This window comes from Pempheris klunzingeri, chromosome 8, assembly GCF_042242105.1.
Source record: "Pempheris klunzingeri isolate RE-2024b chromosome 8, fPemKlu1.hap1, whole genome shotgun sequence".
NCBI classification, from domain to species: Eukaryota; Metazoa; Chordata; class Actinopteri; order Acropomatiformes; family Pempheridae; genus Pempheris; species Pempheris klunzingeri.
In genome coordinates this window covers 15568735-15594312 of record NC_092019.1, presented here as the reverse complement: position 1 = coordinate 15594312, position 25578 = coordinate 15568735, and the positions used below count along the sequence as shown (strand labels likewise).

The window sequence follows — 25578 nt, the reverse complement described above, 5'->3', positions numbered from 1 at the left end:
GATTACACTCTCTCTCTCCCTGATTGGATTACAGGCTGCATGACATCAGATGGCACATGCTGTCAGACCACAGAAATCAAAGAGCAACCCAAACCTCTGGACTCATCCCAGCTCCTTTATACTTTATTAACTTCAGTATCTGTTGTTCTCACTGGTGGAAGAAGTGTTCAGACACTTTACTGAAGTAAAAATGAGCAACTGTGTAAAAATACTGTATTACAAATGAAAGTTGTGTATTCAAATATGAAATGTGAGATTTTTCATGTACACATTGTGCACCAGAGTGGCATCTGCTACTGTTAAATCATTAAATATTATATAATTGGTTTATGATCACTGATACAATAACATATAGGAAACATTTATTTTCAGTGTTGGTCCTACTCATCGTGTAGCTCATGTAAACTGTTCTACAAACTGTTGAGTATTACATGTTTTGTACTGTTTATATATATACTGTACTGTATATACAGTATTACGTGTGTCAAATAAATGTTGTGGTAGAGATATACAATATTCAAAGTTTGCATAAATCAAGGGGAGACACTACATGTGAACAGAGTAAAAACTTACAGAGATCACCATGAAACTTCCCCCACTTAACTTAACTTACATTAAGACAAGTGTCCTTTTTATTAGGTATACACATTTACTGAAATTTTAGGTTGAAATATGCAAATGAGGCATTATCAAATTAACCATGTGCATGTATTGCATGCATTTGCGGAACAGAAATCTGAACACTGGATAAAGCCGGGGTCAAAGTTCTTGTTTCATTTTGTTGACATATTAGAGCTAAAGGTTTTGAATTATATATTTTTTATAATAAAATTTTTGAAGTTTTCTTTCCAGTAGTCTTAAAGAAGACATGTTATGAAAGTGAAATAGCCCAAAATCTCATAACTGACTAAATACTCAATACTTAAGTACAGTACTTGAGTAAATGTACTTACTTACTTTTCACTATGATCATTCATTTTAAGGTATGAGCGCTCGGTTTAAAACACGGGGATGAAAGGGATGCGGAGGTACAAGCGGGATGTAACCAGTTAACTACCGTGGTGGTTAAATCAAACGCACCCCACTATGTTTGACCACGCCCCCTGCCGGGTTTCAGCCAATCACGTTCTTCAGACCCAACAGCGGGAGAAAAGAGAAGAAGCAGAATAAAGACTCAGCAAACTACACAGAGAAAAACAAGACAGGACGATTATTTTGGCAGAACCCGAGTGACATTTTGTGATTGTACGTGTTTTCATCCAACTTTTAGTTCATCCGGGTACGTATGACTCGTTGTCACACGTTATCAAACTTAGTTATCAAACAGGCGCAGCTGTGTTAAACTGCTAGCTAGTTAGCTAGCTTGGTAACCTGCTACAGTGATGTAACAGGTTAATGTAGCCAGAGCTCATGTGCTCATAGTTTGAGAAGGTTAGAAAGACCTGGATTAGATGATTGTCCACAGGATTAATGTGTGAGGAGACCGGGATTGAATTGGATGTGCTGCTCCCTTGTTAGCGTTATGTTGTACAGATTTTAATTTCTCTGTTAATTCATCCTGACTGGAGGTGCATGCTGTCATAACAGCCACTTACTGCATGTGTCAATGAAGTGGTGTCTTTATATAGCTAACGTAGTGACGGGAAACGGGCGAGGATAGTGTTTTAGTTGTATTTATGAAGAAAGACAGTGTTTGGTATGGGCCTGACAAGTTGTTAAAATGATTAATTGTACATCAAATCTGCAGTTAATCAGTTTCTCATGAAGTAATACCACATACAGAGTGTAAGCATTATAAACTCTGTATTCTCTCATGTCTATGCTGGTCTAAATCAATACATCAGCAGTGTTGGTAACTAAACCTTCTGTCTGTTTAGGATAAGGGCACCAACACTGAGCTACTAAAGAAGACATTAAGTTCTGTGTGGATGAACAACTTATCAATCTATTGTACACATTCATTCACTGTACTGATTGATTATTGAATGTAGATTCTGGAAAAATATTTTCTTTCTTGTGTAGTCAGAGCTCCTCGAAAGATCCTTGGACCCAGTTGACATCATATAATACTGAATATGAGCTAATTTGTTGGCAGTGTTAATTATTGTGTTGATATTAATTGCTGTCTATCTTTAGGACACAGATTATTGTGGGTTGGAAGCAGCAGAATGCGACGCTCAGGAGCTCCCAGCCAGCTCTCGGGTAATGCACTGAAGAAGCCTCGGTTTGTGCCTCCTGGACCATCTACATTATGTCCCGTGGCTGAAACCAAGCCCCTTACCCCTAAACTTGGTTTAGGCAATGCACTGGAAAAGGTAGATTGTTCACAACATTATACATACAGTATGATCCCTCAGCATACCTTTGATTCTTGTTCATCATGCAGCGTTGTTTCAAACTACCTCAGATTATAATTCTCTTTCTCTTCCTCTTGCCCTGCAGGTCCAGAGAAGTCTAGCAGCACCAGCTCTGAGTAAAACAGAGAATGATGTCCAGCCCAAAGCTGTCCAGCCTGCTCCAGCCTTGTCAAGGGCCCTGGCTCGTGTTCTCAGTGCAACTGAAAGTAAGGAAAATGAGGCTGAGACAGAACATCCGAACACTGGCACGGATGAAGACAAAGAAGACAATAGAGCAGCAGGTAAGATACGTAGTAGTAGTAGTAGTAGTAATAATAATGATAATAATTATTCTTTTTACAATATCAAGGAATAAAGAAGCACATTGAACTAAACAGACAATATATACAAAAATACAACAATAATAGTAATAAAAACAGTAGACACATGTGCAACTTTATAACAAAAAGACTGCGACCACATATACATTTAACTGGCACTACAGCATAGTGTAAGTTTAAAAATCAGTTTCACGCCACCTTAAGTCTCTGCATGTTGCTTTTTCTATTGGAACACCACAAGTGGGCAGTACATAGCCGGGTATGAAATGCTATATACACTACTCACAAAAATTTAGGGATATTCGACTTTCAGGTGAAATATATGGAAAATGTAAAAAGTGAATGCTACAGTGATATTATATCATGAAAGTAGGGCATTTAAGTAGAAGCATGCAATGGTAATTTTATTCATCTTAAACAATTTATTGAAAGAAAATCTAACAACAGTGGTAGGTATACCACAACAAAACATTTTCAGTGTCTCAATAAATTGGGATGTGGCCAAAGGACGTCCACTCCTCTCCTTTCTGTGACTCTTCCAGTCTCTCTGTATCACTGTTACAACCTCCTGATGAGACTCTATGACACTCCGTATAATAAGAATCTGGGGAATACTAACTAAGAATTATGTAAGAAGAGTTGTAGAGATTATGCACATCAACAGCACGTCAGTGGGATAGATGCTGCTTACAGAAATATAATTGACATGGTTGTATGAACACCATGTGTGAGAGTGACGGGACTGCAGATAGCTCACTCTGATACCATTTACTCAAAATTTCATCCAGAAGCTGGAAAGATCATTGATGGAAAAATGTCTGACAGACTGCAATGTGTTGAAAGTGTAAACATACATCAACCTTTTTAGTTCTTTTACACAACAAAGTAATAAAAGCTTGTAAAACTGACTGTCATGAACTGTGATTTCCCACCCACGATGACTGCTGAGTGTTAAAGTGTCCAACAAAGATGTAAACTATTATATTCAGAAGACAGCTCATGCATCATCTGTAAGATGAATTATTAGTATGTTTGCTCCTACAGGTGCTTAATTAGAGCAATCAAGACCAGGGCCATTTTCGATTAGATCTGTATACTGTATATTTACTCACTTGTACATATAAATATATGCCTACCTCTTTGTTTCAGTTTATTTACAATGAATATACACTGAAATTGCTTGAGGAATACCCAAATATACAATATAGTACAGGGTAATTAAAACATTTGACTGACACTACAGGGACACTACACTGTACATAAGTTGCGTAATCTCACCTGTAATAATAATTTTAAAAATGACATCCATCTTGGATCAGGACTCCAGTGTACTTACTTTAATGCATCGTGTGCATGCAGTACCTACATCACTATTACATTAGATTTCTCCAATCCAAGTAAAAAACAGGCTGCTGGGAAACCTGTGAATCTCCACATTGAGAAACAGCTAAACAGATCCCAGACAGTATAAATTAGAGGGACCGAATCCCTTCATGCACAGGTATAATCTTTGGCTGCAAAAATCCATGAAAGATAATGAGCATGAAGCCAGACTTCTTGGTGTTTGATGCAGGTGCCTTTTTTTGTTTAGAGGCAGGAGATGCTTTAACTCAACACAAACTCCTGTCGGCTCAAACACCAAACCCTCTGGCCAGATCTCGCTTTAATCTCACACACACTGAGATTCATGATGAAAACATTACCTTCACCAACACTTGGTCGACGTTACATTCACTGGATAATGAATGAACCGGCGTGCACAAGCTGTTTTTAGCCAGTTTCTACATAAATAACCGCGTGATGCGGACAGAGCTGTCTCCTCTGGCAGTGCCTGTCTGTCCCACTGAGGCTAATAATAACACACACACACACACACACACACACACACACACACACACGCTGAAGGTGGATGTTAAACCAGGCGGGCTGAGGTTGAGTGACAGCAGGTCCAGCATTATGCAAATGAGCGGGGTAGTGCAGCGGCAGCGGAGGGCAGATTAGGACTGTGCTCAGGATCAGTGAGCCACCGCTTCCTCCTCCTCCAAGAGCAACTAGTGCCTCTGTCTCCCTCCCTGCAAACACGCGGCTCACACACCCCCTGCGTTTGGCTCTCGACCGTCTCCTCCCGCGACCCGGACGTGTGTTTTAATCATGTGAATCAGTGCTTTTTCTTGCATTTACCGTAAACGGCATCAAATGGATGGAAGCGCTCTGCTTGTGCGAGCATGCGCAGCGCGCTCCCAAACCCCTCCCCCTCTCAGTTAGTTAAGCCAGCGCTATTTCAAAGCGTCCCTGACTTTTGGAAAATAGACCCCTGACCCCTAATAACATGCAACACCCCGTTTATAGACTGTTTCCCCTGTTTTGTGCAGGGCGCAGACCCTCTGCTGCCGGACTTGTGTCATAATGTGGGGACATTGTGCTCAGTGCTGTGCTCGGTTTGGGGTTTAGAGAGACCGAGCTGTAAGTAGGTCGGGCTGGGCTTAAGCGGCTTAGCTACGTCAGCCTAAGCTGGGAGGAATTCATCCAAAGCCCTCCGCGGTAGGCGGGGGCCTAAACGAGGCTGGCCTAGTTAAGCCTGATTCTTATTGTGTGCTGCACAGCCTGTTTTGTTGTGCAACGTAGCTGAGAGGGAACCAAGGAGTAGTGTGTGACTCCATGCACATGTTAGACATAGCTTACATTTGATTTTGAGAAGAAGAAGAGGAGGAAAATGAGAAATGTATGGGAGTTAGGCCAGTGTTAGCTTTATCAGCGTGGACCAAGAGAAGCCAACAGCAGGGACAAAAAAAAAAGACAGGTGGGGAGAGTGAGGAGCCATAAAATCAAGTGTGGCTACTGAAGGGGTGACAGCCATAGGCCGGACCTGGTCTGTGTGAGGCCGCTATGCTGTAAGATGGAGTCCAGCTCTGTGTTTCTGTCCATGGTGGGTGGACAGAAACACATGGTGGGGAAAGCTCGCTCCTCCAACTTCACCCTGTCTGAGAAGCTGGACCTGTTGAAGCTGGTCCGTCCTCACATCCGCATCCTGGAGGAGCACACCAACAAGCATGCGGTCATCGTGGACAAGAACAAGTGCTGGGACACCGTGGCCGAGCAGTACAACGCCTTGGGAGGGGACAGACCCCATCGCACAGCTCAGGGCCTCAGGACCCTCTACAAGAGGCTGAAGGAGTCAGCCAAGCAGGAAGTGATGCAGCGGAGACACGCCCAGCCAGAGTACAGAGCGAGCATCTCCGAGCCAACCAGGAGAATTATGGAGATGATCCCTCACCTGTTTCACCATGTGCCCATCCACGAAAAGGACCAGGCACTGCGCAGGTACAGTGAAATACACACCTACAATCACAGACACACATTTTAATACAGACCTGAAGGGATAACGCAGTAGTCAGGTGAGAGCTTAGAGAGCACAGACAGACATCATCAGCTCCAAAGAAGTTTGATACAGACTCAGCTGTGAGGGGAGGAGGAAAGGGTGGGCCTGAACTCTAAAAGCCCAATCAGATTGCACACACACTGCACATCGTCAGGCTTAACAGGAAAATACAGAATGTCTGCCACTATTTACTGTTTTGTTCACGCACACTCACAGCCATCCCAAATTAAAGCACAAAATAATGTTGGCTTAAGTAAATGGTAGGACTGAGAACTGGGCTTAAGTTGTTTGTGCTGCAGACGGTAAGGGAAAATGAGGCTGAAGCAGAGACACTGGCTCAGAAGCACAAGACAACAATCAAGCCAGTAGTTTAGCATAAATTGTTTTCTTTTTTGATTATTTTTCAAAGGTACCCATCTGTAAGAATATCTGTTATGTTCTGAACTCACTGTGACAACCAGCAACAAAATCCTCAGTATTTATGCATAACAATGTGAAACAGCAAAGGAAATCATGGCAGCTACGAAGCTATAACCAACATATGTTTGTTATTTAAACTTTGGGGTATCACTTATTTTCCCCTTGTCTACTCTGATTAGTCAACTGATCTTTGATTTTATTTAGTGTGTTTTACCCAACAGAAGTCTCCACACACCTCACATAGAAATCTAGACACTCTGAACTCTGCTGAAGCATCCAGTCTCACTTATTTTTATCCCTTGCTCCATTTTTAGATTAATATACAGCAAGCACAACTCTCCTATCGAACATCCTGGCAGCAGCTCCTCTCTGGCTGGACTCCAGGATTACTCAGCAGCTGTCTCCAGTATCCCCCACGAAGTGGTCCAGCTGGACCCTGAAGAGGATGTTAAACCCCCGCCAGACCTCCCCATCCTGTCCGCACACACAGGGCCAGGGCTGGACGGAGGCCAGGAGGACGAGGGGGAGCAGGACTTGGGCAGCGTCCACGATTACGAAGCATCCTTATCTCCCACCCCTTCCTCCATTAATATCCCCCTCTCTACCTCGCCGCTGCCCTTACACCATGACCTCTACCCCAATGACATCAACCCTCACCACGAGTCCGACAGGTATCGACCTCTGCACCTGGCCAAAGAGGAGCACGAGCTGGTGTTGGCCAATCACAGGAAGGTTGCCGTGTACCTGGAGGAGAAGAGGGAGGGGCTGAAGAGGAAACAGGATCTGGAGGAGGAACTTCTGAGAGCCAAAATCAAAGTGGAGAAACTCAGGGCTGCTCGACTGAGACACGGACTTCCAATTCCTCTATAACAAGCATGAATGCGAACATCTGTGGCCAGTGTTGGAAAGGGAGCGGCTCTGAGGAGTTGAAAGTGTGGAGAAATAGCTGAGGCGCTACTTTACTCATCAGTTTCATGCTTGAGCTGTTTCAGAACTTACATTTCTTTTGGAAACACAGTGCCTCGTTCAAACATTGAAAGCCTGTCTGCCTATTGCAGGATGAGGCTGACTTGTGTTGCCATCAGTCTGTGTTCATGGAAGTGGCAGCAAAACACTGTGACAGGCCAAAATAGGTGAAATAGAATAGATAAAATAAATGTGAAAGTCCTTTTCTTGGAAGGGAATTTTATTTGAATGACGTGTACCGTGGTGGCGCTTTTCCTGCCTATATCTGCCAACAATTTATATCCATGGGAATTTTAGCATAGCATTAGTGATCTTTATCATCCAGGATTGTTAGAAAAATGATTCTAACAGCATTTTCCATAATGATATACTCGTGTCATGAGTGGGAGAGTCTGCCCAGATCACATTGGTGGATTTCATTGTGCTCTATTAATTATTTGTAAAGAAAGTTTCCATTTGATCTGGCATCTTTAAAAATCAGATGTGATAAACTAGAGGCATTTCCTTGTAGCACTTTTAGGTAACCAAATTAAGGGGTGGTTTTTTTGTTTTGTTTTGTTTTCAATTCTGCAGGCTACAAATGAAAAAGAAGCACTCCAAACCAACAAAGTGACACTTTGTAGAACTGAGAAATGTTCAGATAACCAGGATTGAAGCACAAGTTTAACGAGTTAAAAGCCTTAAACACATGATGCTGATGACGACAAATCCTTTCCTGTGAGCTGCTGAATTCACACACAAGTGAATCAAATACGTTCAAGTCAGACATTCTCTCTGGCTGCTGAAATGACCATCAAGCGATCAAAAGAAGGGAGATGTGGAACTGGTTTTGTGATGTTATTGTTATTTAATGTTCGTGATTACAACATTGATTGTATTGTAATGTTGGTATATGAGTGTTGTCAGTCTCTTTTACGGTTTGTCCATATGTTCGCTTATTTCTATTAAAAAAAAAAAAAAAAAAGAAAGTAAGGTTAATATCCTGCTGGTCTTGTGTTTTTATTACATGTCAAAGAGACGCCTATTCTCATTTTTTCAGCATCTCTGAGGGAGACCTTTTTTCTAAATCAGGTTGTCATTTTCACTGACATTAAAAGTAGAGGAGGCAGACTAAGGTTTTTGTATTTCTAATATTAACCTGGCATGAATCGCACTTACATTTTCAGGCATGTGAACGTATGATGTGGGGATTATCATCCTCAGTATGAGGGTCTAGTATGTTGTGCAGTCTTGGTGCAACAGTGACCTCTGCTGATGGGTTGTGTGAGTTGTATCTGTATGTCTGTTGTTTTTTCTCTCTCTCTGTGTTACACTGTATCTTTTTGTGTTACAGGGGTGAATGGATCCCCTCAGTTGACTCCTGGGTCTTCTCAAACCCTTCCAGTTGGGCCAACCTGTGTTTCCGGAGCTGCAGGCTCAGACTCGGGCTGCAGTCAGGACGGAGCGCGTTACTTCAGTGTGATGTGGTGTAAGGCCAGTAAGAAAAAACACAAGCGCTGGGAGGGCGATGCAGTCCTGGTCACAAGAGGACGCACAGCCACGCTGAAAGACATGGAGGGCAAAGACATTGGGAAGGGTGAGACAGAGACGCCCAGATTTTTATTTCACTGACTGACGTACTTTTATTCTGGTGGGAGAGGGAGCAGTGTGACTGCAGCCTCCGTTGTCCATCACAGTTAAGCAAATCTTGCACATAAGTAACTTTAAGAAACTTCTGGTAGGAAACCTCAGAGTCTAAAGCTCAGGACCGTGCTTTCTCTGATCTTAAATCTGCTCTACTGCGCATGTAACCCCACCCATCAGGGATGTTTAGGTTTAGTGCAGGGGTCCCCAAACTTTTTCCTGTGAGGGCCACATAACTTTTCCCTTCTCTGATGGGGGGCCGGGGTCAGTTTGTAACAGAAAAAGTGTGACGATTGCAGGGGTGCCTAAACATAAACATTTATTGTTTTCCAGAAAGCAATGTTTTCCACCATAGCCGCCATATATTAATAACCCTTTCCGGGATCTTCACAGAAAAAAGTCAGGAAATAAATAACACTATTTCTGAAATAAAATTACACTATTTATGAAATCAATAAAATTTCAAATCAAAGATTTTTTTTCTGGGGGGGGTTCAGATAGGGGCACAGACTGCAGAAGGGTGGAATAGACTGTCACGTTCTATGCGTGTATTAGTCTCGATCGCGTGGCCAGACTGAAAAAAAAATCATAATGTGTCTCTGGTATTGTTCAGGGGGCCGGGCCAAATGTGGAGGCGGGCCGTAGTTTAGGGACCACTGGTTTAGTGACTATACCTGGTGTACACTTGTTTTACCCCCACAGCAAGGTCAGACATTCAGATAAGAGTGTCAGCTAGAATCAATTTTAAAGCTCAACCTTCAAAAGGGATCTGTAAAGTGATCTCTACTACTTAAGAATCTGACTATATTTATCATGTTGTAATGTAAATTTGATGCCTTAAAAATTTGAAATCCAATATGAACTCTCCTTTTAGCTCTGTTTTGCGTCTTCTTAAACCCACAAAGGAAATATCTGGCTCTTTAACAGCTAAATGCTCCACCATCACTATGTTCTTCTTCTGAAACAAACTGCCTGTGGTGGCTGAAAACCAGTATGTGAGTGTGAACCAAAGCAAAGTTTATGGCCGTAAAACTACGAGCTAAAACACTCTGTAGAGCTGAGGGAAGCTGCAGCGTCGAGTGACAATTATCTGTGGGTTTGTCACAGCGAATAACCCCTTTTACAGGGTTAGGGTTAATCCTAACCCTAACAAGTAGTCATGTAATCCATTGTTAATATGATGTATGTATGCACTATAGCTGCTTTACCAGCTGGAGTCATTCTGATAGACATGCTACTGTGGGTATATTGGGTATGTTTGTGTGTAGGAAGTGGCTACAAGGTGTCCATGCTGGCGTCCCTGTCCGAGGGAGAGACCCTGATGATCGGAGGGAAGGAGGTGGAGGTGATGGGAGTCATTTCTGCTGAGGACTTCGCCAGGGGACGTTGTTTCCAAGAGGTCCAAGTAGAGAAAGAGGAACCACACACAAAGTCAGCTCCACCTCCGTCTCGTCGCTTGGCTTCCAAACCTTTCTGCCCCCCAACACTGCTGGGTAGAGCCGATCATGCAGGATCCACACCAGAGGAGGAACAAACCTGCAGACCTCGCCATGACCCTCTGGCTCCAGGTACGTAAGAGCCAATCAGAAACTTTGTCTATGTTTGTTCTTCTAAATATCCACAATTATATGTTATATTTATTATAAATATTGAATGCATTTTTTTTTTCAGATTCATTCATTCTTACTCAAATATGTCATAATTTTTATTTTTGACATTTTTCAGCATCTTCTGATTTATTCTAAGACTTGACTTTTTGTATTGTATTGTATTGCATTGTATATATGTTGAATACAAACGTGTATAAACACAATCAGGGCCTCTGGTCTTTTGCAGGTGCACTGGTGATGGCTCGTCCCTCTCCTAACCACCAGTGGTCTAATAACAAGTCGGGGCTTCCTGTGGTTGATGTTGTTGTTGACCCATACCTGACCACTCACCTTCGACCCCACCAGAGGGACGGCCTGATCTTTCTTTATGAGTGTGTCATGGGCATGAGGTAATGGAGCTGCTTAAAGATGAATCTCTTTTAGCCTCACTGCAGGAAAAGTAATGACAGGCATTATTAGGGTTCCTGATCTTATTGATGTGTACATGTGCCTCAGAGCTGTCGGTCGCTATGGGGCTATCCTGGCTGATGAAATGGGTCTGGGAAAGACCCTCCAGAGCGTGGCTCTGTCCTGGACGTTGCTCAAGCAAGGACCATACGGTGGGAAACCAGTTGCTAAGCGTGTCCTTGTGGTCACCCCTGGCAGCCTGGTGCAGAACTGGGGTGCAGAGTTTAATAAGTGGCTGGGCCGTGAGAGGATCAGTGTTTTCACCATCGATCAGGTGAGGAGAGAAGGGGACATTTTTCCTTTAAATGGAGCTCGAGGATGAGGCTACTTTGGTATCTTTATTTTACAATCCAGCAGAATAAGTTTGAGATCAAAACTTTCCACACTGCGATCAAAAGCGGATCAGAGCAAAACTATTGACACAGAAATCAAACATGTTGTATTGCAAGTAATATAAAGTTGTGACGTATTCATAGAAATTCAAAAGCTGGTTTGCAAATCAAACTGTTTGCTCTCAAACTTACTCTTTATATTAATTAATTAATTTATACAGCATCAAGGTTTACATGTAAAAAAAAAAGCCAGCAACAAGTTGCATATAAGATTATGATAATAAATAATTTAAGGTAATTTGAAAGACCCCCTCCTGGAGACAGTGAAGAGTCTACATGTACCCCATAAAAAGATCTAAACCACAGATACAAATATGAATAGAAACACATAACACTAATATAGAATTCCTGAGAAAGACACTTATATAAAGGTGCTGGATTTTTTTTGTTTCACTCTTTCACTCATCTTATTCCATGCTGATCTATGACATTTCCCCATCTAGTGTCTTTTTATCAGATTGACAGACCTTAATCTTACATGTATTGTGCCATTAATATGCTTCTTATTTTTTTTACATATGTATAGGATCATAAGATAGAGCAGTTTGTGCTATCCCCTCTGCACAGCGTTCTTGTGATCAGCTATGAAATGCTGCTGCGCTGCAGGGAGCAAGTATGTTCACCTCATGTCTTGCTGTAAAGTGTGCATGATACACATGTTCTTTTTACACATCTTTTTATTGTGTTCTAGTATCATTTTCTTCTTCTTTACAGGTACAGAAAGTGGAGTTTGGTCTTATAATTTGTGATGAGGGTCACAGATTAAAGAACAGCAGCATCAAAACGTCCTCCGCCCTCAGCAGCCTGAGCTGTAATCGCAGAGTCATACTAACAGGTAGACACTGAAATACAAAGGTACAAAGCTCCTGTTAAACAGATCAGTCAGTCTCTGAAATGTTTGAAATAAATTGTCTTTGTGTTTTGAAGGCACTCCAGTACAAAATGACCTGCAGGAGTTCTATGCCATTATAGAGTTTGTAAACCCGGGGATTCTGGGGTCGTCCACTGCATATAGGAAAGTGTACGAGGAGCCCATTCTACGCTCCAGACAGCCCCCCTGCACAGAGGTAATACTAATTGCTTCCTCTCCTCTGTGTAGTCACTTGAGTTACCTACTTTATCTGGCATTAATCCTGATCTGGTATCTGTCTCTGGCAACAGGAGGAGAGAGATTTGGGAGAGGAGCGAGCAGCTGAGCTCTCTCGTCTGACTGGCATGTTCATCCTGAGACGGACTCAGGAGATCATCAACCGCTACCTGCCTCCTCGTCTCGACTGGACGTTGTTCTGCGACCCATCTCCCCTGCAGCGAGAGCTGTACAAGCATCTCCTCTGCCACAGAGTCTTCAGAGCCTGCCTTCTGAGCTCCACGCAAACTCACACACACCTGGCCTGCATCACGGCCCTGAAGAAGCTCTGTAACCACCCCGGTCTGCTCCACTCCACTGTCAAGGTGAAGATCTTTATTAGCTTCCTTCTAAAGCAGTAGTCGATTGATCTCTATATGTCTGTGTAGTTCTTTATTGGTGTGTGGATTTGCCAAGCTCTGAATACTGTGTGATGTTTTTTTTTTGTAGGAAAAAACAGACTGTGGCTCAGTGGAGAGCTCTTTATATGAGGGACTGGAAGAGCTCTTCCCAGAATCCTACTCTTCAGGGGGGTTCAACACTGCAGACTCTGGAAAACTCCTGGTTCTGTCGGACCTGCTGACCGCCATCCGACAACTCAGCCCTTCAGATAGGTGTGTGTGTGTGAGACAGTGTGTTTGGTGTTGGATGTATATTTGTTCATGTATATTGATAAAGTGTATGTGTCCCTGCAGAGTGGTCGTGGTGTCCAACTATACTAAGACACTTGACTTGCTCCAAGACTTGTGTGTACACGTGGGCTACACTTTCTGTCGACTTGATGGACAAACCCCCACCAGCCAGAGACAGCGGCTGGTTGACGGCTTTAACAGTCCCTACTCTCCGAACTTCCTGTTTCTGCTGAGCTCTAAAGCAGGTGGGGTGGGGCTTAATCTGGTGGGTGCTTCCCACCTGGTGCTGTATGATATTGACTGGAACCCTGCCAATGACATTCAGGTCAGACACACACACACACACACACACACACACACACAGACATGCTTATCATCACAGGATTTTATGGTAGCAGATATGTGATTTTTAAAAGTCCAAAGCTAAACTACTATTAAATCATGTGCTGGATCTGAACTGTTAAGAAAGCAATCCGTGTGTATGTATGTGTGTGTATGTATGCTTCCAAATAATTTTGTAACTATAGTAGTTAAATATAGTAGTTAAACATTGTAGTTAAACAGAGCTCTATTATTCTTGTGTCCTACTCTGTGTTTTTTGGCAGTTCTTCTTTAAAAAGTGAGGGAATTGTTTTTCCGAGCTATAAAGTGCCCTATAAGTGCAACACGATTTACCTGTTGTTTGTATATAAAAAGCCAGTGTTAACTTTAACTAAAAGGCAACATCTATGGATGAAAATGGATTTCTTTCCTTCAGTGTTGACCAAATGAAGTGAACCACAGCTGAGACGGCACCCTTAGACTGTATCACACTCATATCAATGCTTATCCACCAGATGGCGCTCTGCACAAGAGCGTCATTCTCCCCACCAACTTCTGCACTTGTGTGTCTAGGCCATGGCTCGAGTATGGAGAGATGGACAGAAGAAGACTGTGCACATTTATCGTCTCCTCACTGCAGGTCAGAATATGCAGACACACACAATGAGCCAAAATATTCAGAATGCAATGGACCAGACCAGTGAGTTTTCTTTGTGTGCGTGTGTTACGTCCTCGCAGGTACTATTGAGGAGCGTATATTCCAGAGACAGGTGTCCAAACAGGGGCTTTCTGGGACGGTGGTTGACCTGGCCAAAAGGGCGGAGCACACCAGTTTCTCAGCCAGTGACCTTCGAGATCTTTTTAGCCTGACAGACACTCCGTCTCTAACGCACGACCTGCTGAACTGCAGCTGCAGCATGGACGGTTCAGTCCAGGGTAGGCACAGAACTCACTGACGCCAGTCATATTGCCATATTGGGACTCATTTACTAATTTTCTTCTAAATTCTCAGCTGTTGTAGAGGAGGACGAGCAGGTTTCTGATAGGCCCTGCCAGCTCGGTCGTCAAGGTGACCGCGGGACGGCGGCGCAGAAGCATCTCAGCATGTCCGAGTTGATGCAGTGGAGACATTTCTCTGGTGACACACACACCTTCTCAGACATCTACCTTGATCACGCACGAAACCACATCACCTTCGCCTTTCAGACCACCATCTCTCACACAGCTCAGTAAACACACACACTTTAGATACACACAACCTGCATTCACACACACGCTTTTCTTTGTTTTCTGGCTCTCTGACCTCTAAAGCACTCTTTTAGCAATTGCTGCCAAATCAGCAATACGGTTTTCAACAGTTTTAAGCGACATTGTTTGTGAGATACTGCAACCTGTCTTGAAGGAATTTATTCAAAGAAATTTACTGTAAAACTTCACTAAGTGAATGAAATTCAAAGGGAATGTGTGTAATAAACATGCTTTTAAGGAGTTGAACATTTGTTATTGACTGAGGGATTCTTCCTTGGGGAAGCATTTTAGATGCATGTGTTTGAATGCCAGATATGTTTTACATCCACACACTGTAGATGACCATGCAAGAGACATACTTCTGTGTCCATCTAGAGTAATATTTGCTGTGTGTATTCGAGGATTTATGCTGTTCTGGGACATGTTTAGTTGACACAGAGTCTGGATGGTATGGAGAGAATGTATATACCATTAGTTTATGGCTGTCTGTGCCGTGACTATACCATCCAGAGCTGAATCGCCTGACAGAAGAATAAAGGCAAGCAAAGGCAAGTCTTAAGCCCAACATTTTGTGCTATAATGTCACTCTTTATGTATCTGTTGCAGTGACCTTACACCCAGTGTCTAGTGAATTGGCAGGGTTATGTGATGAGGGCCTTACTGCAATCTGCTCTGTTCTGTTATTTTGAAATAACACTGGTCTGTTCATGCTCTTCAACACAAAGCTGCTGCGTGGGAGTTATGTAGCTGTGTGTTTCTGTATGTGTGTGCCCTGAATTCACATATGATTTGTGCTAGGGTCTGTCAGAGTGACTGAGCTCCAGTACAATGCGTCTTTGCATAAAATGTAATTATTATTTATTGGATGATCACCACCCTGCGTGATTGTTAAGTAACTTTGTTGTGTAATAAATGGGTCTCTGGGCTGTTAAGCTTTCCCTTTATGCATATGACAGTTGTGTGTGTTGTGTTGGAGACAGCATGGTGATTATGCAGACATCTGTTGTTTCTCTGTGGCCACAATGTGAGTTTAAACTGTTAGTGCCAGTCCTATGCCAGATTTCAAAGTCTGTGGAGATGAGCTGCAACTAACTGTGATTCACACAAAACTCTGCCCAACAATATGAAACCCAAATGTATTCAATTTGCTATCAGAAAACATTCAGTAAAATATTCAAGTTTTAGAAGCTTCAACCACTGATTTTTGTTTAAATTTAAATAATTCGTTTTTCATCAAAATAGTTGCGATTCATTTTTTGTTGAATGACTAAATAATCAATTGACTAATCATTGCAGCTCCAATGCTCACAATAAAGATAACATGCTGATTCTTTTAGCAGGTATAACGTTTACTTTGTTCACCCTCTTATTTTATCACGTTACCATGCCAACGTTTGTTAGCCAGCACAAGTACAGATGAAGCTGATCTGAATGTTATTTGTAAGTATTTAGTCATAAATTGAAGCACTGGACAAATAAAAGAGTTGGAGCTGGTTGAAAAGTGAGGGTATAACCAAAGTGATTACAATTCCTCTTGAGGGGGACCAGATTTCATGGGAGTCTATCCAATCCATCACACAAGAACCACTAATGTAAACCGCTCCAAAGTCATTTGGATTTATCCACTGGGCACCATGAACGTCTATACTAAATTTTATGTCAACCTGTCTCGTAGATGTGATATTTCACAGGACAGTGAAAACTTTGACCTGCTGCTAGTGGTGCTATTAAGAGTTTGGGGATCACCAGAGTCAATAGGTTTCATCCTCTGGGACTATGAACGTCTGCACAAATTTGCCAGTCCACCCAGGAGTTGTCTAGGCATTTCAGCCTTGACCAAAGTGACCAAAGACCAGCTGAATGATCAGGGATGACACTAGACTCGCTAGACAAGGTTCCTACGGTCATGAAATCCTGGATAAGTCAGGGAATTTCTAAATCTTGTTAAGTCATAGAATTAGTCAAATCCTTAAAAGTTTGGGAAATGTAGTTGTATGTAATGAAATGAATTGTTAGAGTAATCCTCAATGGATAACAATCGACGTAATGTAATGTCTTCTTACTCAGTTGGACAGCTAGCTCTCCAGAACCTCGAGCTTAACCTTAGGGACCATCAATAAATTACTGATTGATATACACAAAAACAATCATCATAAACAATCATTCAATATCTTCATACTGACTGACATACTGTGATTAGAATTATACTAAATTGATTTCATGTAGCACACTTATTTTGATTGCTAATGTGCAATTTATTCCATCCATTGTCTATATTGCTTTTGTCCTTAAGTGGTGCGGGGGGGCGGGAGTCACTGGGCGAGAGGTGGGGTTACATCCTGCAGTGGTCGCCAGTCAATCACAGGGCCGACACATAGAGACAGACAAGCAGTCACACTCACACTTACACCTACTGGCGCCTTAGAGTCACCCATTAACCTAACCTGCATGTGTTTGGACTGTGGGAGGAAGCAGGAGTATCTGGAGGAAACCCACGCAAGCACTGGTAGAAAATGCATTGTATTGGATTTTAGTGCATCTCATATTGTATATTAATATTTTTATGGAAAATTCATATTTTTCTTTCAATAGCTTTCATGTAACTTGACACAGTGTCCAATTTAAAGAGCTCTGTCCTATTTGTCCAGCATGCAAGTAATGATTCAGAGTCACCAGCTCACACTGCATGGACATTTCCTCATGGGTCCTTGAAAAGTTTTGAAATTTTGTCAATAAAAGTGTGTGGGAACCCTAGTAGAACGTGACACTATTATGGCTAAAAATGGACTGAATATTTACCTCTAAGTCCAGAAATCCCGATCAAGGACACTAAAACTAAAAGTCTCAAACAGAGACCAGTGGTGGCTTAGCAACTGTCACCCAAGCAACTTACTACAGACCCTGGCCTGACGTTGTCAATGCATCTTACATTTGTTTTTTTACAGAGCAATCACATTTTGTGTAGCTGTACTTTGGTATTGATATTTGGCACGTGTCTCTCGTTCAAGTGGAATATTGATCTAAATCGGTTCTCTAGCGGTCTAGGTGGCCATGTGCTGCTGGGTGCATGATGTGGAATTTGTCTGTTTGTCTGTATAAAGCTCTTACCAGCCGCCACTGGCCGCAGTGCCAATCCATCTTTTAAGCCGCACGTTCCAGCCCGACAGCTCAAAGACCTGGCGTATGGATTGAATGAATGACTTTCCCTGACAGGAGGGGGAGTTGTTTTGATGGCGAGACTGAATCACAGAATGGAAGTTTATTCTCTGATCCCAGGACCTCTGTGGGAGATCTGAGTGTACTGTAGAGGCTGGATGGCCAAGCCTCTGGTATTAACCCTCACTGAGGTCACAGTTGTCATATTTCATTCATCATCAGTCGTAGAAGCATTGATGTTCAAGCTGCACGTGGTTTTAGAAGAGATATTAAGATGCATCAGTGCTGGTAATAGATGCAGTTGGTACTTTACAGGCCTTTAGCAGACGTGTTGTTTCTGCACTTCAAGGTGTAGTCTCCAAGCTTGATGTCACCAGACCAGATACACTTGAGTTTCTAACTAGACTAGACTAATCTAGCCTCTTATTACAACAGCACACTGGTTTTCATGTCGACATCCCTTATCAGTAAAACAGCTCACAAGCTCAGATTCAGTTTCCTGACCGTCCTCCCTTCAGAAGAGTTGGAAAGTCATATTGATTAACCTACTTATGATATTCTGTGTCACTCTCTGTTGTTCTTTTTCTTGTCTGTGGTGCTGTCATTGTAGGTTGTTTAGAGGTTTAGAGCCAGAGGGCACAAAAGCCAGATTGGCCAAATTTACTTTAAAGCCTCTTACCTACTTGTCATTTTAGAATCTGATCAAGTAATACGTTTTTCAACTTAAGCAGAGACATTTCAGATTGGATTGAAACATAATGAGGTGCACATGACAGCGTCACCTCCTTGTGAGAACAAAGACCACACACCATGAAGACTCTTCTCCCCTTATTTTGTTTCCCTTTAACTCACAACCTATACACACACGTTATGCTTCCAGATTTGCTGTCTTTTACTGTTGTACATCATGATAAACTGAATATCTGTAGGTTTTAATGCAGATGAGATGGTGTAAGGCTAGTTGTTGGTTTGTGTTTTGGTGAAAATTGCATCATTGCACAGGGAAAAAGACATCTGGCCTGGTCTGTTTTCAGCACAACATCACCAGTCTGTCAACCATTTGTGCAATCTATTGCCTGAAATGTGCAGCAACTACAGAACAATGCTGAATAAAGTAAATAAACATTATGTGTACAGCCAGCAGACACAGATAGACTCACATCATGGTGCTTTTAGTTCCTTCACATTGCTTTACAGTAGTCCTTACCATTTGCCTATTGAATATAGATCCTAGAGGTGCTGATTATGTAATTACCTCCTTGGCCTACATCTGTAAAAGAAATGAGCTTGCTGCTGCTCAAACCTCAAGGCCAAATCACAAGGATCTTCTGCTTCTTCTCAGCAACATCTATCGTCATTTGTCACCTCGCAGCAACGTTCCCTCAAACTAAAACTCCAGTCGAAATTAAGCATCTTGCTCTGCAGTGCATCTAAATAACATTTCAGCCAGTGGATGGACTTCATTCTGTGTAGCTGGACTTTCAGCACCGTATATCAACTAAATTCTCGTCCCTGGCCTAATATTAAAGATTTGCTGGCTCACTACAGTAGCGAGGTCTCTCTTCAGTGTCTTTGTTTTTTAGACTATGAGAAGTCTATTATATAAGTATAGATTTATTCAGTGCTTTGTGAGCTGGTGTGTCTGCCGTCCCAGCAGTCTGTGAGTTGGCAGTAATTTGGTTTGATTGTTATGTTGTAAACTACTGAGGCAAGCTTTGAAGTCGCCATAACCAAATAGCAGATATAGTTGAATCCGATCCAGCTCAGCCAAGATATCGTCAGATCAAAGAGTTGTTGCAGTTTTATGTTAATCTTTTTGAAAATTATGTTTTATCAGTGTTCAGAAAAATAATTTTGACAGTGTGTCTTTATGGAGGCAAACATTTGTTTTCCTTGTATCTAGGTCTGTCTGCCCATGTCTTCACTGTCTCACTGGTCCTATGAGACAAAGCATGTTTTATATTTAGTGAAAGAAGGATAGAAGGAAAGAGGTCACTTCAAACTCCTATCGACAGCCCTCACCATGACCCTGCCAATCTGCAGCCCGTCTGAGCTCAACCCTCCCCTCCGCCCATCCCCTCCTCCAGACTCTGGTCCTGCTCCAGCACTTAACAAGGATTTAATGTCGCCCAATCATCTGTCAGGCAGATCAGATCAGAGCTGTAATACACAGCAGCAGGTCCCGTGGATGAGTCCACAGCCCGATGCAGAAGTCCTGAAAAACAACAGCAGAAAAAGCAGCATAATCCCACAATCACTGTAATAACGCTCCCTGCTCTCAGTCGCTTGCTCTCTCACACAAAGTGCTTTGGCAAATAGAAATCTGATGTTTATGAGTTGAGTCAAGAGAGGACTTGATGTGATGCAGGACATTTGTTTTTAGATGGATCATTCACAAAATACCAACTGATGGTTTCCACTGCAATAACAATATGCTGGTGCTGCTGATCTCCGTCTCAGATGCTAAGCCTCTTCCTAAAGCTTTTATTCAGTAGCTCCTGATAGGAAGCAATGTTTGGATGCTACAGAAGGTAAAACAAATGCCAGACGTGCCAGATATCATTGTCTTCAGTCACAGAATTATAGTTAATAAATCAGCCACATAACATACCCAGTGTGTGTTTATTCCCTTGATATAAAACTCAGTTATCAGCTGAGACACACCTTGTATCATTAACTTTGGAGGCACTCCTTCATTCACTTCAGTGCTGACGAGACAAGAACAAGTCTGTGTTTTTGTCTTTGAGATGCTCCTGGAAGCAGAGAAGCATCTTTCTGAATCATTTGTATTTATTTAACGTTTCTGCTTAAAAGCACGAGCCGGTCAAAAGTCTTAAAATTATGAATCACAGTGATGGATAGTTTTTGTGAATTAAAATAAATGAATGTTGAAATTAGTGTAACTTTCTGTTTCTTATGTGCAGCTGTATGTATGAGGTCAAAATTGGAGGAAATGAGATTTAGGAATAATTTATGCTTTTCTTTATTGGCCTGAGTCGTCATCTAGCATGCCTGTTAATCATGTGTCACGTTGGACAGGCAGCAGCAGATGTTTGGTTCAGTTGATCTTGTCGGCACCTGCACAAGACTCTGCCAACATTTATAAATGATTGAATAATTCATATACAAACTGAATCTGATTCAGCCTGTGCTGCAGTTTGGTGCAGATTCGAGCAGGAAGGAGAGCAGGTTCCCCTTATCTTGAAAAACTATTTTTATTGTTAATTAAACTATTTTAATAGTTTATCAATTAATCAGGTAGTTTTTAAAATGTCAAAAAATATCGAAAAACTGGCTAAATCTGAGGTGAAAGCATCAAATTGCTTGTTTGTTCGACCAAAACTAAAGACATCACGTTAACTATCATAAACATAATGTCTTTATCGGTGAATCCACCTCAAACTGTTGTTTCTTCTAGTTTAGTGATTCCCCACTTTCAACCTCATGTTGCATTCAGCTGTTAGAATCAAACCTCTTTTAAAGGCCATAAGCCTGGAGAATATTGTTTATTTGAACAGGCAACACTGAGCAATATTGAGTTGAGGTAATAGTTATGTTTTTAAAGGCACTTAAAGCTGCATTTTTGGTCCAGAGAACAGCAAATACATGATGTCAAGGACCCTCCTCCTCTCCTGATGTCCATCTCTCTCTCTCTTTCTCATGAGTGACAAAGCTACAAAATGGCCACCCATCGCCAGCTACACTGATGCTGTTGAAGTGTTGCTCGGGTGCTCGTTGACGTGGTTTTTGTGTGCCTTTTAATTTACGATTATCTTAAATAGCTTTTAAACATGATGTAGTAGCAATACACACAAACTAATATTAGCTAGCCTAGCATCAGCTAACATGTATGTTACATGTTGTTATGTGATGTTACTCCTGCAGGAGCTGCTATCCTCTGCCAGGCTGCATCTCTCTTATGAATGTCAGTAAATGCCCAACAGTTCTCACACAGCGACAACTGTCGGGCATCAATATATAGCTTCATGACACCAATCTTTAAGTTAATCTAGTTGAATTTAAACTGGTGTCTCTGAATTTTCAATATTATCTTTCAGTAAACCTATTTTTTTGTAAAAATAAGTTTTAGTTAAAACCCTGTTATAGCAATTCAATACCCTTTAAATTCAATAATCCGAGCAGCAGCTCCTCCCATGACCCTGTGTGAGTGTGTCAAAACGGTGAACATCCACAACACAAGTACACAGTCATGCTCCACTTGTGTGACTCCCTCCCTCCCTCCTCCTCATCATCCTCCTCCGCCTCCTCCTCATCCTCCTCCTCTTCCTCCTCTGTATATAAACTGCAGGGAAACCCCATCAGAGCACTAGAGACCATCAGATTACTGAGACTGACGGCTGCTGACACATCAAGAGGACATCAGCTGTAAATGTTGCTCCGGGATTTATCAACCAAATCTTTTTGCAATGTTCGCGTTAAAGTTAGTTTTCAAAGCGGGATGCGCGTCTAGACAGAGGTTCATCTGTTTCCCGTCAGCCTCTTCTTTGGTACAATAGTTTACTCTCTTTTCGGGGGTTTTCTCTGGCACAACAGAGGTTAAAGCACCACACTTCAACACGGTTTATCCCACCGCTGTTGCTTAATCCACTTCATTCAATCCTAATTTTGTCGGCGGCACCATGCTGTCCAGTGTGCGCCGGCACAGCCTCCGCCTGCAGACCGAGCTGCACCGGTGGAGCATCTGCGACCCCGGCAGTCACCTGCTCCCGGACAGCTTCCTGGCCCGGGTCCCCGCCTGCATCTCCCGCTCCAAGTCTTGCACCAGCTCCGCCGGCGAGTCGGACGGCAGCCGCGGGAGCTGGTCGTCCTCAGACTCGTTCATCTCCACCGGCTCCACCGGAGAGCCGACGGACCCCGGGAGCCCGTACCGGGTGGTGCTGTTGGGGGCCAGCGGGGTTGGCAAGACGGCCTTCGCCAGCATCTTCGCCGGGGCCGCGGACAGCATGGACAGCGATGACTGCGAGCTGTGTGGAGGTGAGAAAAACTACACTGAAACCTACCGTACTGTTATTGTAAAACAGACCTGAGTCATTTCTAAAAAAAAAAAGTTTAGATGGCTACAAATAAAAGTGAACCAAATCCGTATAAATAAAACACCAAACTTGTAGATAAAATGTAATAAAATCTCAAAAGCTCACTATAGACTCTGTATTGACCGTCATACATTTTAAAAATTCCTATAATATCAACATACTGCCATTATTTTGACTGTATGATTATGTCCAGCACATTTCTGTCAAATGAAATCTGTGATTTTACTAATGTGAAGTTTTTCTTCATTCTGTGATTTCAGATGAAGTGTGTGAAAGGGAAGTTGAAGTGGACGGAGAGCCTGCCACTGTATCTGTGCTGGACACATGGGATGCAGAGGTGAGATGATAAACAGACGTGAATCAGAGGAGGGCACACGTCTGCCTGTGTGTCAGCAGACTCACCGTACTGCAAATCCTGTATCTAATCGTGCGTGTTTGTCTTTGCAGACTGACAACGAATGGGCTCAGGAGCGCAACATGCAGACAGGTGATGCCTACCTGTTGCTGTACTCTGTAACTGACCGGGCCTCGTTCCTGCGAGCCTCTGAGCTCCGGATAACCCTGCGCCGCTCCCGCCCTGCCCAGCACACACCAATCATCCTGGTGGGGAACAAATGTGACCTGGTGCGACGCAGAGAGGTGTCAGTCAATGGTGAGAGGGCACAATCTTCATCTGTTTGTGTCTGATGAACGCTGTTCTCTGTTTTTATCCACATACAAGTACTGATGTTTGATTTTTCTGTGTCAGAGGGTCGTGCCTGTGCTGCTGTGTTTGACTGCAAGTTCATCGAAACCTCAGCCGCCATGCAGCACAACGTCTGGGAGGCTTTTCACGGCATAGTGCGCCAGCTGCGTCTACGCCGAGACTCCAAGGAAGCCAACAAGCGTCGCAGGCACATACACTGCAACACACGCCGCGAGAGCCTTCCTATGAAGGCCAAACGCTTCCTCGACAAGGTGGTGGCAAAGAACAATCCCAGTGTGGCGTTCTGGCTAAAATCTAAGTCCTGCCATGATCTCTCTGTTCTGTAGGAGGCAGACAGACGCTCGCGTTTAACGCCACACTAAACCTTTGAGCAGGTGGCCAAGTCGCAGCCTGGAGAACAGAGTATGTTGACACAGGCTGGAGGGAAGCCTGCTTCTAAAGGGCTAAAAGTTGGATGATTCACACCCGGCCGTCAGTGTGTTCACATCCACGCTCGGCACAGCCAGCATGGTGTAGATGAGAGGTGTTGGCAACATTTCTGCATGGCCATTCATGTGTCTCGGTCTGAACTAGACTGAGTGGACTGAGCTGAGTTTGTAATGGACCGGACAACAAAGTGACGTTTCCTGTCGCATCGACTCAGAGTCGCGTCTGTGTTGGAGGTTCGAGCTCAGCGGATGGAAACTGAGAAAAGGATGTGATGTTCGTTCATTTCTGTGTCAGACATTATCTCACTTTTCTCTCCTTTCTCATCCCTCTCCTCACCCTTTTGCTCTCATCCCTGCCAGATGTGTCATCTGTCGATCCCTAAGTGCTGAGATTACCAGTTGTAAGCTATTGATGATTAAGTATGATCAAGGTTGTTTTTTGTATGATGATCATTTTGTCGTTACTTTGAGTTTATTTATAATGTGTAGTATTTTGCACCTCTTGTACATAAATATCAGATTGATAATTTACTGTATTTTCCTACTTGTATGTAGTTGCAGTGTTGCTTATTAAAATAAAGTGACATTTTCCAGTTTGGGAAAAAAAACTCCCTTTTCTCTGCCATCTCAACCTCACTAATGAGATATAACCATGGATGACTCAGCTTTGGCGCAGAAGAGGCGCACTCACACAAACTGGGTTAAACAGCAACACAACTGAGCTGATAATAGATGAGTCAGGTGGTGACATTAAAGCGCAACTTTCAGAAACAAATTGAGTCCCCTGTGAGTGTGTGTGTGTGTGTGTGTGTGTGCATGCACGTGTGTGAGAGACAGCTGATGAAGCACAGTGCTTTGACTGCTCAGGGACTGATCAGAGATTTGGGTCACAGTGTGACACCAAACATCATGCTCAGACACCGCCTGCTCAGATCCCAAACTCAGAAAAACGGTAAAATACAAGAAAATATGTTGCCAAGGAAACCTGAGGAGGAACCCAGGAAACTGTGTTTTGTATGATCAGTCCAAGGAGCATCAGGCAGATGGCGTTGGTGCATGTTGGCCAGAATATCTATCAGGCTGTTTGCAGACACGATCAAGACAGAGCAGCCTACACGGACCCATGCTTTACGTAATGGAGTCACTTCCATCTGAATTAATTGCTTCGTCCGCTGATCCATCAACACTGCAGTCACAGGTTCTGGCTAAATAATGGTCTTGTGAAACAGTGACTCATTCACAGCTCGCTTTCCTTACAATTGCAGATTCACACAGATCTCTGCCTTGTTTCCAAGCAGCTTGCTAGAGCTTGTAAAGCTCACTGCTTTCAGCCCAGGATTGTAGCATGTGAATCATGATGTATTGAATTTAATCCCAGCTTTATGTGAGATTT

The 25578-nt window shown here is 42.9% G+C and overlaps 3 protein-coding genes across 3 annotated transcripts; all 3 read left to right on the top strand.

The window, feature by feature from the left end:
* Nucleotides 1-1207: 1207 nt before the first annotated feature.
* On the top strand, nt 1208-14931 carry rad54b (RAD54 homolog B). Its single transcript, XM_070835466.1, has 16 exons — nt 1208-1245; nt 2137-2315; nt 2443-2638; nt 8776-9018; nt 10334-10633; nt 10902-11064; nt 11171-11396; nt 12041-12127; nt 12229-12349; nt 12442-12581; nt 12676-12966; nt 13091-13254; nt 13336-13597; nt 14167-14233; nt 14332-14529; nt 14606-14931. The coding sequence occupies exons 2-16, from the start codon at nt 2169-2171 to the stop codon at nt 14824-14826; spliced, it is 2826 nt and encodes a 941-aa protein (XP_070691567.1). The 5' UTR covers nt 1208-1245; nt 2137-2168; the 3' UTR covers nt 14827-14931.
* LOC139205298 (fibrinogen silencer-binding protein) lies at nt 5543-8333 on the top strand. The gene is made up of 2 exons (XM_070835467.1): nt 5543-5998; nt 6791-8333. The coding sequence occupies exons 1-2, from the start codon at nt 5574-5576 to the stop codon at nt 7344-7346; spliced, it is 981 nt and encodes a 326-aa protein (XP_070691568.1). The 5' UTR covers nt 5543-5573; the 3' UTR covers nt 7347-8333.
* A 7657-nt stretch (nt 14932-22588) lies between the features above and the next one.
* On the top strand, nt 22589-24280 carry gem (GTP binding protein overexpressed in skeletal muscle). Its single transcript, XM_070835637.1, has 4 exons — nt 22589-22992; nt 23312-23388; nt 23499-23703; nt 23800-24280. Exons 1-4 carry the CDS (start codon nt 22638-22640, stop codon nt 24081-24083), a joined length of 921 nt encoding a protein of 306 aa, XP_070691738.1. The 5' UTR covers nt 22589-22637; the 3' UTR covers nt 24084-24280.
* The last annotated feature ends 1298 nt before the right edge of the window (nt 24281-25578 follow it).